This window comes from Rattus norvegicus, chromosome 9 (assembly GCF_021556685.1).
Source record: "Rattus norvegicus strain SHRSP/BbbUtx chromosome 9, alternate assembly SHRSP_T2T, whole genome shotgun sequence".
Classification (NCBI taxonomy): domain Eukaryota; kingdom Metazoa; phylum Chordata; class Mammalia; order Rodentia; family Muridae; genus Rattus; species Rattus norvegicus.
The window spans coordinates 107,222,757-107,239,111 of NC_141542.1; the positions used below are offsets into that span (position 1 = coordinate 107,222,757).

The following is a 16,355-nucleotide window of genomic DNA, read 5'->3' on the forward strand; positions in this document are numbered from 1 at the left end:
TAAACATGTTCCTGGATGTTAAGTGTGTCACAGGATTGTGTGCCTCCTGTTTTGTTGTCTGGGAGTGCTGGGGTTGGAACCCAAGGGACGTCTGGATGTTTGGCAGGCTGTGCTACTCCCATATTCCCAGCCGTGGTCTCAAATCCACCTTGTGGCACTTTTGTGCACAGAGTGCAGCACTTGAGGGCAAAGGACCCGGGCTGTGGGAAGCTGGTGGAGATGTAGTGTCAGTTCTGTAGGGTGGGCTGAACACGCTGGCATTGCTGGTCCTCCATGCTTCTTGTGGCTTTGTGACTTCAGTATTCACTACTTAGCTCTGTGGCTTATGTAGTTCTTCACAAGACTCTACTTTTTTCTTTCTTTCTTTTTTTTTTTTTTTTTTTGTTTATTTTTTGAGACAGGTTTCTCCATGGGTAGCCCTGGTTGTCAGAAATCAGCCTGCCTCTGACTCCTGAGTGCTAGTGTGGGCCCCCATGGCCGGGCTAGTCTCGCTTTAATGTGCAGTGTTTACGGTTTTGGTTGACTGTAACCAGTAGCAAGATGCTAGGGAAACGCCCAGAGGATCCCTGTCCCTAGCAGCTGTATTTTCCCTGATTGCTCAGGGAGTCACTGTGGTTCCCTTACATAAAGGCTAATTTCCTGATACTCTCTCTTCTTTTCTAGGTGACTCTCCCAGCGACGCAGGTGAGAGCAGTTCTGAGGTATTTGGTGTTGTCACACATGTGCACATGTCAAGCAGGGTCTCAGCTCTGTGCTTAGAAAATGTCCTAGTGAAAGTCTTTTACTTTAAAGAAATATGTTGATTTGCTGTGTTTTAAGTTTCAATCTTGTATGTGGGTTATACGTTTCTGTGTTTGAACTTTGAAGAGATCACATTTCAGGGTTCTTTCTACTCATAATGTTTATTTCTAATGTTCAAATTCTAATTTATCTCTACTTTTTTTCTGAAGTATAAATTTATTTAAATAGAATAAATTCCATTGTCTTAGTAATTTTATTTGTAACTTACTGGCTTGGCCTTTTTACTATAATGAAAAAAACAACTGCGTTTTAGCCAGGTGATTCCGCACACTTCTCTTTTTTTTTTTTTTGGTTCTTTTTTTCGGAGCTGGGGACCCGAACCCAGGGCCTTGCGCTTCCTAGGCAAGCGCTCTACCACTGAGCTAAATCCCCAGCCCCGATTCCGCACACTTCTAATCTCAGCACTTGGGAGGTAGAGGCAGGGAGACCTCTGTGAGCGAGATCCAGGCCATTCAGGGCTACGTAGCAAGAATTTGCTGTAAAATACAAGCAAAATTATGTACTGATTATAAAAACAATATGGCACCCAGCATAAGTGTAGATAATTTAGAAATGGAGCCCAGGGTGACAAAGCGAAAGGCATTTGATGATCCAACTGTTTATAACTGAAGCACACACACTCCTGAGGCCCCCATGTGTGTGACTGAGATCTGTCACTGCACAGTGTGGAAGAGCGCACCATGTGAGTGGGCTAAAGCTTGCTGAGCGATTGTCACACTGTGTGTGTGTGCGTGTGTGTGTGTGTGTGTGTGTGTGTGTGTGTGTGAGAGACAGAGAGATGGTATGATATATGTGGTGTGTGTGTGTGTGTGTGTGTGTGTGTGTGTGTGTGTGCGCGCGCGCGTGCGCATGCGCTGTCCTTTCCTCAGGTTCAGTTCATTTGGATCCATCACCCTTTATTTCCTGATTGGTTGGCTGGTTCGCATTAGCAGAGCTTCAGTGTGTCTATATTCCTAAATGTCTGCCTTCAGTGGTAGATGAAAAGAGTTCATTAAGTGTTCAATCACTTGATTGATGCCTTTTCAATGAATTTATATTTGAATTCATTGATATTTGTAGTTCAGTAAATTTATTTTTGTTACTATTGGATTCATTTTGAATTGTCATCTTTTCAGAAGGAGAAGCTGTACCTACTAGCCAAGATAAGCTGGAGGTGACAGAGAATGCAGAAGTCTCAAATGAGCTTCCCTCCAGCCTCAGGTGTGTCCTCTCCCGGGGTTTGGGAGTGTGGTCATGCCTAGGGCAAGCTGTGGGTTTCCCCCCATCGCACCTGCTGCCCAGTCAGCACTCGTGCTGAGTCCTGAGGAAGCAGCTGTACAAAGTGAGGAAAAGCTACCTCTAGTTTTCTTGTACCAGAGTTACATGCCTGTGGCTGGGGCATTGTACAAATTGGGGACGTTTCTAGTAGCGGGAAGGTCTGTCGTGCTCTGATGAAGGGCAGAGGTGCTTGGTTAATGGTGCCGGTGTTCCTCTGCAAAGTGACTATCATGCCGACAGTGGCGTGGGAGCGAACACTAGTTCTGGCCTGGCTGTTCGTTCTGTCCACTTTGAGATTTGTGTGTGTTTCATATTGTATTTTTTTTCTTCCAAAATTTATTTAGAAGAATACCTCGGCCTGGGAGTGCACGGCCAGCACCTCCCAGGGTCAAACGACAAGAGAGCACAGAAACACTGGCAGGGGACAGGTGAGGCTGCCTGGCCAGGAGGTTCTAGTTACACTGGAGCCACGTTCTCTAGTGCATGGGCCATGGGATGCCAGGGTCTTGGGCCTGTGCAGAGAAACTTCGTAGGATGTAGTACTCAGTGCTGGAAAATGTTGCTTTGAAGAAAGATAGGGTTAGGTCACTGCCTTAAACCACAGAGAAGCATTTATTCCAGACTAGCAAAAGGGAAAAAATACATGTGTTCATGTATAGGATGCCTCAGAATGCATGGGCCATTACTGGGCTGTGTTTCCCTGACCTCTAGATAGAAGACTTTCAAAGCATGAAAAGTTGTACAAAAGTTAAATCACGGGTACCCCAAAGCTGAAACACCCCAGAGGTATTGGGCACGGTAGCTGGACCTGTGAAAGGGGAGGTCCTGGGTCCCGTGGCCTGCATGTGCCACCTTTGCTGTATCTTAGAGTCAATGCCAGGGAACAGGGCGGTCCCTAGGGCCTTTGTGGAGCAGAAGGGCCAGTAAGGCTGGGGTAGAGGGCTGGGGTGGCCTGGAGCTCTGAACAGCATGGAGGCTGCTGTGTGGGAGGTGATATTCTCTCTGTTCCCACTGTTCCCTGAGATTTCCCTTCACCTGTCTTGGGCAATGGCAGTTCAGCTCCTTTCTGAGAACTGTGGGGTTTCCAGAAGCAAGGGGGTGATGATAACTGGTGGCTGATGGGTCACTTCTAACGGAATGACTCTTGTTGCTTAGGTCGGGAAGTGGTAAGACGGTCTCCACTGTGATCATCGACTCCCAGAACTCCGACAATGAGGACGACGAGCAGTTTGTGGTGGAAGCTGCCCCGCAGCTGTCGGAAATCGCAGAAATTGAAATGGTTAGTAAGACGTCTAAAGTGAGGACCTGAGCTTTTCCAGTTCACGTACATACAATTTTTCTAATTTTCCAGTTAGTTGTCTAGTTTATGTTTGTTTTATTTATTTATTTGCTTGTTTATTTGCTTATTTATTTATTTGCTTATTTTGAGGTAACAAAAGCATTGAAAGTTCAGCTTCCCTGATCTTTCTCCTTTCTGCCCAGGTGCCATCAGGGGACCTGGAGGATGAGGAGAAGCATGGTGAGTATAGACCACAGCACTTGTGCGTGTGTATACGTCCCTCTGTGAGTACTCTGAGGATGCTAGTGGCCATCCTCTGCCTAGCACAAGCTGGGTTCAGGGAGGGACACCGATGCTGCTGCCATGTGGGCCTGGAGGACCACAGGACCTGAGATGAGGATGGGCTCTAGTCATAGTGGCGGTGTGTCTTGTCTGCCCAAGACATTGTGTATATACATGCCTGTGTACACACATGAACATGAGACTAGAATTTGTTGTAAAGCTCAGGCTGCCCGAAACTCTCCATCTTCCTGCCTCAGCTTCCTACATACTGAATTATTGGTATACTCCATGTCCAACTCAGTTCTGGTTTTTATTCATGTAACTGTTCCTATAGCTTTAAGGTTAAATGTTCATAGCCAGCTACATTAAGAGGTGTACGTTTGTTTTGTTTTGTTGTGTGAGGCAGGGTCCCATTGTGTGGCTCTGGCTGGCCTAGAGTTCACTGTGGAGACCCACTTTTGACTATTCTTTTGCTTCTGTCTTGTGAATGTTGAGATTATAAGTCTACACCACCCCACCCAGCGCTGAGGTGTAAGACTTCTTGTTCTTCTTCCCTATATTCCTCTCCCCGATAGGTTCAGGTGGAAATATGAGAAATGATTCCATTTAAAAAATGTGAATATGTGAGTGTGTGTGAGTGTGTGTATGTGTGTGTGTGAGTGTGTGTATGTGTGCGTGTGTGTGTGTGTGAGTGTGTGTGTGTGAGTGTGTGAATTTGATAGTCTGCTGGCTTGCACTCCAGCACAGAGGCAGACATGGCCTCTCTTCATAGCAGCATGTTGTACACCATGTACATAATATGTCATCACTCATCCACTCAGTCTGCCTGAGGCATTTCGTATAGAAGATACTTTTAAGTGTAATTTCATTCTTTGAGAATTTCGTGAAATATATTTTGATCATATTTGTGTCCCCATTCCTCGTCCTTGCTCCTCCCAGATCCATCCAGTTTCTCTCCACTTCCTCTCAATTTTATGTCCTTTGTAAAAAGAGAAAAAAAAGAAAAAAGAAAAAGAAAAAATAAGAAAAGAAAACCAAAAAAACAAAACAAAACAAAAAACCGCTATCTACTTCATTTGGGCTGCCTGTAGCTCCTGGGTATATGCTAGGACCATCTACTGGAGCTGACTGACCTAGCATGAGCCACACCCTTCAAAACCAAGTCTCTCCCTCCCCCAAAGCCACCGACTGTCCGAGAGGGTAGCTCACTAGAATGTTGACTGACATTCTGACACTGTTTCTCTCCGTTCTTCCCTATTATCTGGCTCTCACAGCTGTCTTCACCCCTGTTCCATGACGTTCCTGAGCCTTGGAGGGCAGGTTAGGGTGCAGTGGAGCTGTCCCATCTGTGGCTGAGCTTGCTGTTGCCATGTATTGCCTGTTCTTTGATTGGTTGTGAGTTGCACATTAACCACCGTCCACTGAACGAGGACACTTGTCTGATGAGGTCTGAGGGCAGCACTGATCTGTGAGCACAGGGGTACAATGAGTGGGTAGTTTGATGGTGTGCCCATCTAGTAGAGTAGACGCTGTCTCCTGGGACTGGTGAGCTCCCCAAACATAAGTTTTGGGGCCAGACGTACAGAACTGTGTTTGACTTTCCTTTTGTAGAATGGGTCTCAAGTTCAATCAGAAAATGGCCGGTTGCCTGCATAACATTGATGCCACTGTAGCACCTATGGGTGGCACACTGGCCATTGCTGTAGTCAGCAGTGTAGTTCGAAGCTTGGTTACACTGATGGTAGCACACACCCCCTCCCCCCAGCAGCCTACACAGCATTGTAAGACAGTCTTTTTAAGGAGAAGATTGTTCATGAGCTCTTCATACCGTGGAGAATTCTAAACAAAATTTAGTATTCTTGCCCAATCTAAAACAGGCATCAGCACTATGAAACCATTATAATTGCTCTGTTTGCAGTGGGTAGTTTACATTTTGGTGTGTTAATCCACATTTCAATCTGTTTATTTCCAAAACTCCTATCTGTGACACTTTGGGACAAGCCTCTGCCAGCAGCAGGTGGTGCTGTGGTTTGCCTTGTCCTCGGTAGGAAGGCATTTTGATATGGAAAGAGGAAGGGTGAGAACTCCGCACTCTCTCATTCTGAGATGACATCCAAGAGTAAGGAGTAGCCTCTGGGGGCAGACAGTAAGCCTTAGCTGAAAATGACTGGTTTTTAACAGGTGGGCTCGTAAAAAAGATCTTGGAGACGAAGAAGGATTATGAGAAACTGCAGCAGTCTCCCAAGCCTGGTGAGAAGGTAAGAAACAGGCCTCACATGGACATTTGAAAAATCCTTTAGATGTTACAATGTTCATTGATTTTAAATCAGTGATCCCGTTCACACCCTTCAGTGCTGTTCTCCTTCATAGCGGAGGCACAGAGAATGTGCGGCCCTGCCTGCGGAGTCCTGCTCCCCGCGGAGTCCTGCTCCCCGCGGAGTCCTGCTCCCCGCTATCCAGGTGTTGTAGGGCAGCGACTGTTCAGGAGGCTGCTGTGCCTCCATTGTACAGCTTCCCACTGACCTGTTCCTTCTTCCTGGCTTCTGTGCAGAGTGGCCAGGCTGACCATTGACTCTGCGTCATTGTGAATTAAGAGCTGGGAGTTTGTAAGCCTGAATCTTACTTTGAGTTCTATGTGTATGTTGCTCTTAAGGCCTTTCTTACTGGTGCGCTTTTTTTAAAAATAATTGTTATAATGTAGGTAGGTCCTGTCTGTCATTAGCCTCCAGCAAGGTCAGAGGCAAACACATGAGGCTTCCACAAAAGAAGTGCTAAGTTACACTTAGTAGGAGGATGGAACATTAAAATATGGTGAATGAGTTTTGGTAGCTTCGGTGGTTTCAGTGGGAATGTCCCTTGTCAGATCTGACGTTTGAGCACTTGGTCCTCAGTTGTTGGCTCTGTCTGGGGAGGTGTAGGTGGTGTGGGCGTGTCAGAGGAGGTGGCTATTGGAGGCAAGCATTGGGAGTTTCAAAGACTCCTACCATTGTGAGTTTGCTCTGTTTGCTTCCTGCTTGGTGGCTCAAGATGTGAGCTCTCAGCTGCTTCTTCCTGCTGCCGCGCCTTCACAGCATCATGGACGCTAACCCTGGACCTTTAGGCCCAATCAATTACCTTCCTTGGTCACCGCTTCTTGTCACAGCGATGGGGAAGTGACTCTGGATGGTATGTTTATGAGCAGCCTTTCCCTCTGAGGAGCATGCGGGTTTGAACTTGCTGGGTCCCATCATCACCCTTCCCCTTCTGTGTATGTTGTTATTAGTTGTGCTTTCCAGGATACAATGTACATATGGTAGATAGTGTTTGTCTATGTTGCGGTTGCACACATGATGTATATCTTGGGATCAAGGAGCTTGTGTCTTATTCTGTAAATATCTTTGCAGTCTGTTATTTGACTTTTTTTTTAATCCTAAGGAAGTACTATTTTTAATTTTTTTTAAATTTTTTTAGATTTATTCATTTATTATATATAAGTACACTGTAGCTGTCTTCAGACACACCAGAAGAGGGCATCAGATCTCATTACAGATGGTTGTGAGCCACCATGTGGTTGCTGGGAATTGAACTCATGACCTCTGGAAGAGCAGTCAGGTGCTCTTAACCGCTGAGCCATCTCTCCAGCCCACTATTTTTAATTTTTAAAATTGCTTTGAAACTCCTCTTCTGTGATTCAGACTTTAGCTTTTTTCTGCACACAGCACAGTGGGTCTGAGGTCAGTTCTACCTGCTGTAAGGTAGTCATGTTTTTTTTTTTTTTTTTTAAATACCTGAAGCCATCTGCTTCACCCTCAGGTGTCTGGTCAGTCCAGACTCTCTACTGAGTGTGGTGATCCGGTTCCCTGACCCTGCAGAGCCAGCTCCAGTGACAACTACCCTTCATACTTGGTGTGTGTCTGAACAGCATGTATTTCTCCTTGCTTTAAGCAATTGCGGTTTATGTCTGGAAATGTCACTCCCGCCCCTCTCCTTCCTTCTTCCCTACATTCTCTGTGCTGTCTCTGCCACTCCTGAGTCTTGGGCCGATTCATGCGGCCCCTGCAGTGAGATTCCCTTCATGCCTGGTGTGGCAGAAAATCTCGCAATTTAGCCGAGATCTTTATGAATTTAAAGCCATGCTTGATCTAGAGAGTGAATTCTGGAGCAGCCAGGGCTATACAGTGAGACCTTGTTAAAAGAAAAACAAAAACAAGCAAATAAACAACAAAAAACAAAATAAACAATAAAATAATTTCTTCATTTCCTCGGTTACTTTCCTACCTGTTGTATCTTCAAACACCTCCTGGTGACATACATAGCCTTCTCATGCTATGTTTTAATTAAGGCAAACAGTCTGCAGTGAATTCTGTTAAACTGCGTTCCCTATGGGAGGGATTTTGGTCTCTTGGTGATGAGGGTGGCTCCTCAGATTCTTACTTGACCTCTAGGTGGCGTGGTGCTATCAGCCATGTCTCAACTCTCAGGGAATGCTCTGAGTATCTGATGATGTCATACACACAAGCTGTTTTCTGTTGTTATTGTCGTTGTTGCTGTTTTGTTTTAGTTTTGACTCAGTTCATCTGTGGTTCTTATATTCTTTGAGTTGATAACTTAGGGACATTGTTTCCATTGACATTCTGGGGTGGGGGGAGAGGGGACATACTTACTGCTGTTTCCTCAATGACCTTAATAGCAATCATAATATAGTGGTAGTGGCAGTGGCAGTAATTATTATTATTGCCATTATTTCTTTCCTTCACAAAAGCTTAAAGAAGAAGTCTGTTAGTTTGGGGGAATTTGGGTTGTTTTATAAGGAAATAAGATAACTTTTTGCTTTAAGTACAGAACATGATCATAGTGTCATGTGACCTGTGCATTCCTACCTTGCCAGCATAGTCATTCAGGGGAAGGAGAATAGGCCTTAAAAATAATGCATGTGCAGGGCTCAGGTGAGCACAGCTGCGGCGGGTTGCGTGTCTGAGGCTGGGAGAGCCAAGTTGGTTCCTGTTGAAGGTGATATTGACATTGTTTCATTTACAAGTCATAGTAGTTAAAAAGCAAGGTTGTGGTGAGCAGGGGCTGGAATGGACAGTGCCTGTGTCTCTGAGAGGACAGGCACAGAGGCTGGCTTGAGAGATCCAGTTGCTGAAATAGGATCCTGGAGTGTGACTGGCTGGTCTGTGCGGTTCCAATGATGCAATGAAAGACTTCTACTTAAAAAATCATGACCAAACCAACCCTCTGTCTCCTAAGCTATGCTGGGTGCACTCCTGTCAACCCAGTACTCAGGAGGTGGAAACAGAAGGTTTGGGAGTTCAAGGTCGTTCTTGGCTATATAACAAGTTTGAGGCCAGTTGAGACACATCTCAGAACAAAACAAACATAGACCAACCAAAGACTGACATGTGCTTCTTACCAGTGCCTGCCTTCCCATTGCGTCATGGGCAGTTGTCACTAAGGCCTTTCTGCTGGTGTCTGAGCTGAATGGTTTTTAAATGCAGATGTATTAGCTTTCTTTGATGCTTACATGCCTTCTGTTGCTGTTATTGGCTGGGATCAAACCAAAGCCCTTATTGTGTCTGCTGTGTCCCACCTATGACACTCCCTGCTCCCCAACCCTCATCCCTCCCAAAGCATGAGCAGCTGTGGTGTGTTTTTTCCAGAGACCAGCAGCCATTTCACTCTCCGTCTGGAGCCCTGCTATAGGGGAAGATCTGTTCCTGCCCACCGTGCAGGCCCCAGTTTGTTTATGTGACCCCAACATCTTAATAGTGTGCACTCTGCTTGTCACTCTGCTCTAGTAGGTGCTGTGACTACATGTGGCAGACCCACCTGCTTGTCTCCATTTCTCACTGGGGGATTACAGTGTGCACTACCATGCATGCCTAGCCTTTCCATTCCTTCACAAAAACATTTTATCCTGTGGTGATTGTGAGTCCCTCTGAGCTGTGGAGAAGCACTGGAGATGTGTAGAAACTGTCCTAGCTGCCTCTGCACCCGGGCTAGTGACACTAGTGTAGGTAAGATCCAGCATGCTCCTCCTATCATAAGAATGCTGCTTCCCAGTCCCCCCTTTAAACAAAGCCTCTTCCTCCCCCACCTTTTGCTCCTGGCCATCACTAGTGTGCCCCACCTCTGTAATTCTGTCTTCTCAAGCTTGAGTATATAAGAGGACTTGTTTATGGCCTAGAAGGTTTTTTTTTTTTTATTGTGATCTGTAATTTCAATTGTGATTGGTAATTTTCCAAGAGTTGTCTAGGTGATTCCGGATGTTTGGGCTGAATTAGTCTTCCATGATATACAGATACCACAGTTTATTTGACATGTCTGGGTTATTTCTAGCTTGTGGCTGTTTTAATACCTTTTCCTTTGTTTTTGTTTGTATTGAGACAGATCTCAAGGGGGCTTCCAGCTGGCCATGTGGCTGAGGGTAATCTTTACCTTCTGATCCTCCTGACTCTGCCTGCCAAGTGTTAGCGTTACCAGCATAAGCCACCATGTATAGCTTGGAACGAGTTTGGTTACAAAGGTCTCACCATTTCTGAGTAGACTTTGTGTGAATGTACGTCTCAGTTTCCTAAGTGAGTGCTTGGGTGCGCATTTGCTGGATCGTGTGTACATTAGTCTATACACCTGAGGAAGACAGCTCGGAGGGAGGATGTTGTGTTTAGGCTCACACCTACGGGGTTTCCCTGGTGCTCCGTTAGCTCCGTTGCTCTGGGCCATGGCGAGGCGGAGCATCGTGGTGGAGAGGGTGTACTGACAGCAGAGTGCAGCTGCTGACCATGCAGCTGAGGAGCAAAGGTCAGGGGCCAGATGCACCCTCAAAGGCAGCTCCTAGCGACGGAGTGATAGAACTTCCCCCAGTTAGGCCCACATCGTAGACAGTCCTTCAGCTGACAAGTTCCAGAGGATGAAGTGAAAACCTTTGCTACCCAGTCACCCAAGCCTTCGGGAGATATTCTTGGACTCAGGACTACTCTGGAGTAGTCTTTAAAGTCATCCCAAACTGTCTCACCAGCAACTCCAGTCCACCCAGTTTCCACTGCCTGGCACCAGGCATTGCTGTCTAAACTGCACTGAGAGTCACTGCGGCTCTTGGACACACTTTCATGTGCTCACGCTGACCAAATGTCACCTTCAGTGATGTGTCTGTGTCTCTTGTCCCTCTTCTGATTGGTTTGTCTATTGCTGCTACTGAGCTTTTATGTTGTCTCTGAATTCTATTTACTGCACATGTCTTTATGCAGTGTATGATTTGCCAATATTTCCTTTGTCATCTCAGCTCCTTTCGAAGGACTCTGCAGAATACACATTGTCATTTCTGATAAGTTCATTATTTCCCTTCTGTGGGACCTGCTTGGGGTGCAGTCTCTAGTTTGTCTAGTTGGTCCTTAAGACATTCTCTTCCTCCCTGCCATAACCAAAGGAGAGATCCCTTATCTTCGAGTCAGCATGGAAGAAGGAGAAGGACATCGTTTCCAAGGAGATAGAGAAGCTCCGTGTGTCCATCCAGACCCTGTGTAAGAGCGCACTTCCCCTGGGAAAGATCATGGACTACATCCAGGAGGATGTGGATGCCATGCAGAATGAGCTGCAGCTGTGGCACAGCGAGAACCGGCAGCATGCCGAGGCCCTGAGCAAGGAGCAGAGGTGGGGGCTGCGGCCAGGGTTTTTGGGGGGGGCGGGCTTCAGAAAGGGAGGGGTGGGAGGCGGGGCTTCAGGAAGGGAGGAGTGGGGGTGGGGCTTCAGGAAGGGAGGGGTGGGAGGCGGGGCTTCAGGAAGGGAGGGGTGGGGGCAGGGCTTCAGGAAGGGAGGGGTGGGGGCAGGGCTTCAGGAAGGGAGGGGCGGGGCCTGAATGAGACACTGACGAACTCAGAATTGTGACTGAAAGGAATAGAATAGCCCCTGGAGACTGAGATTATTAGAGAGGTACCTTTTATATGACCAAACGTGTAGACTTTTTTCCTTCAGAACATGTTATTGATTGAACGATATATCCATAAGTCCATGTTTCATGAAAGCTGAGTTATATTGGGTCTACTCTTCCCTTCCTTCCTTCCCTCCCTTCCTTCCTTCTGCTTTTTTTTTTTTCTTTTTCTTTTTGTCGGAGCTGGGGACCGAACCCAGGGCCTTGCGTTTGCTAGGCAAGTGCTCTACCACTGAGCTAAATCCCCAACCCCTCCTTCTGCTTTTTGCTTTTGTTTTGTTTTGCTTTGTTTTGTTTTTTGAGGCGGGGTCTCACAGTTTAGCCTGGTGTTCACTCTGTAGACCAGGTTGGCCTTGAACTCACAGAGATTACCTACCTTGTGAACATGTGATTAATGGTATGGACCAGCATGCCCAGCTAAAATTGTACTCTTTTTTTTTCCCCCATGTTTTCAAAATAATTTTATAGTAGAATTATATTCCTTTTCCTATTACCCTTCCTCTAACCCCTCAGATTGATAGCAGCTTTTATCATTGTTGCATACAGGTACATATATGTATGTGTATGCACAAATACATAAACACACCACCTAAGTCCTCTTATGTTGTGTGTGTATGGTGTCAGAGCTGACCGATTTTTATTGAACAGCTAATTTGGGGGCTCTTTCTTACTAGTCTGTTATATTAAAAAGTCCTACACATTTTAAAATATGTCACATGATGGAACGTAGGAAATCACCAATAGTATTGATGGTGATTGCAGCATGTACCGTTAGCCCAGAGAGAGCCTCCCTTGTAAAACCTGATCCTGCTCTCCTGCAGCAAAGTGTGTGTGTCGGGTATGGGTGTCTTTGTGTTGTATTAAAAGCCTGAACGGAGAGTGATGTTTGGCTCCAGCATTTTGAGGTATATTCTGTGTTGGGTCCAGTGCTCAGTCCAGCAATGAGGAGGTCACCTGTCCTTGCTGAACACATGAGCCAAGGACCTGGGTAGAGGGAGTCTGTCTAAGCCCTGTGAGCCTTATACTGAGGAGGTGTCTCCTGGTAAGGAGGCACTGGTTCAGGCTATGTTCAGTGTCTGTGGGACCTTAGCCGTCCGTCCACTTTCTTGCTGCCCCAGGGTCTCTTTTGTGTACTTTAAGGACTTCAAGCCTGTCACCAAGATGCTCCTTTTCACTTTACGTTTTAAGGGCTAGGGAAAGAGCTCTGGGAGAGTGCCTGCCTAGCATGTGAAGCCCTGGGTTCCCTCCCTGCTTCCGTAGGAAGTAAACGAATAAGCCATCAGCACCTCAGGCTGGATTGTACTCTAGGCCTGCCAGCTGCAAGGGGTACCTGTTTGCCATTCTTAGGGGTCTGACACGTAAACCCTTGCCTTGGGGTGGAGCCAGCCCTTTGCTGTTCATGGCCTCTGGGCTGGAGTGAGAGGCACAGACAAAGCTGATGACACTCACTGGTTGTTGTCCACCAGCATCACAGACAGTGCGGTGGAGCCCCTGAAGGCTGAGCTGTCTGAGCTGGAACAACAGATCAAAGACCAGCAGGACAAGATCTGTGCGGTGAAGGCCAACATCCTGAAGAATGAGGAGAAGATCCAGAAAATGGTGCACAGTATCAACCTGTCATCACGAAGATGAGTGGCCAGCACTGCAGAGATGGAACCATCCTCCTCATGATGGACAAGGGGGCAGGAACCGCCCCACTGAGCCCTGTCTGCTAAGACGATGGCCTGCTGTGCCCTGACCCAGCTAAGGTCAGAGCTTTCAGTTTAGGCACTAAACTATTAAAAGGCTGTGTTTCCCTCCTTCCAGCTGCGGTACTCACTGCTTACAAATAGCCCCCAGCTCGCCTTTGTGGGAGGGCTTCTTTCTTTGTTTGTTTGTTTTTTTTTTGTTTGTTTGTTTTGGTTTTTTTTTTTTTTTTTTTTGCAAATACGTTTTTTCTGCTGCAGCCTGTTTGACCCTATACCCTAGTTTTAGCAGGTAAGTTGTCTCATCCTACTGGGCAAACAGCAGGCTTTTGTTTCTGCTTTTGTGTTTCCCAGAAGGACTTCATACTGGCATGGAGCAAAGGACAGCTATGTATTTTTGGTGGGTATTTTATAAATAGAATGAGGCCTAAAATGTTTAAATTGCCATTTTATTTCTACCTGAAGGGCGTCATTTCAGCCCATGTCCTTGTAAGGTGCCTGTCGTCTGTGTGGGGTTGCTGCCCTCTTACTGCACAGGCTTCTTTCTGCAGCCTCTGCAGATTTGCTGTCTGCATTTCTATCCCTTAACGCTCATAGGCTGAGAAGGAGGATTTAGCATAGCCTCTATGGGCATTGTGTGATGGGAACCTGTCACAGGCTACCACTGAGGCTTTCTGCAGCCCCCAGCAGCATCCAGCTCACTCCTGATGGATGAGCAGTCCCCTAGGCCACCTTAAGAGGACATTGTCGCATGAAGAGGTAGCATGGTCCTTCTCCGTGAAGGCGTGCTCCGAGAGTTGGGAGTGAGGAGAAACTGTGAGGAAGAGAGTACACCAATTTACAATTTGTGTTTATTTTCCTTTTTTAAAGACCCTTTTTTTTTAAAGTAAAGTTGTTTTTTTTTTAAATGGTTTTTACTCAGTTTTTCACCTTCTGTAAATACTTATTAAGGTCTTGAATTATCGTATAAAGGATCTCTCTGTGTTTGGAGATGTTCTTACTGGCATAAGGTCTGAGGTGTTCCTTACGTTTCTGGGTATTTATTATGTACACTACGTCGAACCCTGGGAAGTGTGAAGACTGCCTTAGCACGGTTTTGTGCCTCAAGGCTTAGCACAGGTGGCACAGCCAGTGTTTCTCAGTTAGTGGAAGGCAGCAGTCCAGTTCTCAGGGGGGCCTGGACATGGTGGAGATGTCGCTCAGCCTCTGAGTCTCTCCTGTCTGAAGCATACCACCCCACCCTGCCAAACAGATGCTTCCAAACAGTTTAGGAGAGGGAAGGATTGCTTGCCAACCAGCCTCTGTATGTTCATGATCTCTTTTCGACTAAATTAAAAAACTTAGCCATAACCCTAAGTGGACCCCATATATACCAAGTTAATATATATACATGTACATGTATATATATCCTTTTATGAATTTGTATATATGAATAGAATTTTTATGTTGAGAAAATTACATACATTGTATGTGAGTAAAATTTTATATGCTGTAGTCTATCAGATTGTATCACAAAGTTTTATTTTTCTTTTTTATGTAAATCATTAAAATAATCACCTATTTTTCCTATAAGTGTATGGATTGTCAAATTTAGTTGATACGGAAAAAATGTAAGCTTTTGGATTTTTAATTTTTCAGATGCATAACAGGGGAAATTGCTTCTTGCTCATACTGCGTGCGACACATTGCCTCTCTTGTCATTTTGACATCTCATGAGCCTGCTTATCCTTTGCCAGAAGTTTAAGGTTGTTTGTAAAGTCTTGAAGGCCTGTATGTGTACCTGTCTCTGCATTTTGGGATATACAGACTAAGCCCTGACCTTTTTTATATTCCGAGAGTGTACAGAAGCAGGATTCCTAGTTGTCTCCCGGCTGTGGTTTAGACGTTTCCCAGGAGTGCAGAGTCACACTTTAGGGATTTGACCTCAAAGATTCGGATGACATTAATCTGTGCTTAGAGGAAATGTGTAGAAGAAACATGGGGTAGAGGGAGGGAGATGGCCCAGTTGGAGTGTGAGCATCTGAGTGGGAACTCCCAGGACCCACATAAAACTACCAGATGTGGTAGCACACATCTGCAATTGGAGAGCTCCTACAGTAAGATGGGAGGCAGAGATAGGAGAACCCCCAGGAAGTGGACCAGCTAGCTTGGTCTGTGCCGTAGAGAACAACAAGATCTTGCCTGAGATAAGGTGGAAGGTGAGGACTGAGAGCCAAGGTGGTCCTAGGTGGTCCTGACTCCCGCATGTGTGCCTGCACTCACACACACCCAGACACGTGGTATAAAGCAGCTCAGGGCGAGCACTCAGACCTGACACTTGGGTAGTCATACAGTTGTCCTTTCAGTGATCAACTTTACAAAGACGGCAGTGAGTAAACTCTGTGAGAACACAGGCGCCCTTCCCTGTTGTGACTCAGTGCCAAGAGCTTTGTGGGTGGGCATTAGTGGTCTCGGCAAAGGACTCCGGTCCCAACTTGGTCTCCAAACTGCCCTGAACTACCCAAGTTCCCCAAGTTTTTGATGTGCACAAATAAGCCAAGCAAGTAAACAGGCAGGCAGGCAGCAAGCAAGCAGGCAGTAAGCAAGCAAGCAGGCAGGCAGGCAGGAAGCAAGCAAGCAGCAAGCAAGCAAGCAGGCAGGCAAACAAGCAAGCAAACAAGCAAGCAGCAAGCAAGCAAACAAGCAAGCAAACAAGCAAGCAAGCAGGCAGGCAGGCAGGCAGGCAGGCAAGCAAGCAGGCAGGCAGGCAAGCAAGCAGGCAGGCAGGCAAGCAAGCAAGCAGGCAGGCAAGCAAGCAGGCAGGCAGACAAGCAAACAAGCAAGCAGGCAGGCAGACAAGCAAACAAGCAAGCAGGCAGGCAAGCAAGCAGGCAGGCAGGCAGGCAAGCAAGCAAACAAGCAAGCAAGCAGGCAGGCAAGCAAACAAGCAGGCCGACAAGCAGGCAGGCAGGCAGGCAAGCAAGCAAGCAAGCAGGCAGGCAGGCAAGCAAGCAAACAAGCAGCAAAGCGCTTAATATGGGTTTAAGCATTAAACTGGTTCAAGTAATTTTGAAACTTCCTATAAACCCTCCATGTAGGTCTTCAGCCCGCATTGCTGTGACAGAAGCATTTCTTCGGGAGCTTCACAGGCTGCTGCTTCCCAGCC

General features: G+C 46.5%; 1 protein-coding gene across 10 annotated transcripts in view; it reads left to right on the forward strand.

Annotated features, from left to right (window-relative positions):
• The window catches only part of Ift54 (intraflagellar transport 54), a 36,794-nt gene extending 22,012 nt beyond the window's left edge, over positions 1-14,782 (forward strand). For 6 of the 10 annotated variants that reach the window (XM_087566895.1, XM_087566896.1, XM_087566897.1 and 3 more), the window contains 8 exons: positions 664-684; positions 1,917-2,001; positions 2,403-2,486; positions 3,214-3,337; positions 3,541-3,577; positions 5,801-5,877; positions 11,025-11,248; positions 12,992-14,782. In XM_087566895.1, coding sequence (XP_087423021.1) covers positions 664-684; positions 1,917-2,001; positions 2,403-2,486; positions 3,214-3,337; positions 3,541-3,577; positions 5,801-5,877; positions 11,025-11,248; positions 12,992-13,157 — 818 coding nt within the window. In that variant the 3' untranslated portion in view covers positions 13,158-14,782. The remainder of the gene's footprint in view (positions 1-663; positions 685-1,916; positions 2,002-2,402; positions 2,487-3,213; positions 3,338-3,540; positions 3,578-5,800; positions 5,878-11,024; positions 11,249-12,991) is intronic. The other 4 variants (XR_015628766.1, XR_015628767.1, XR_015628768.1 and 1 more) reach the window with 2 other exon arrangements.
• The last annotated feature ends 1,573 nt before the right edge of the window (positions 14,783-16,355 follow it).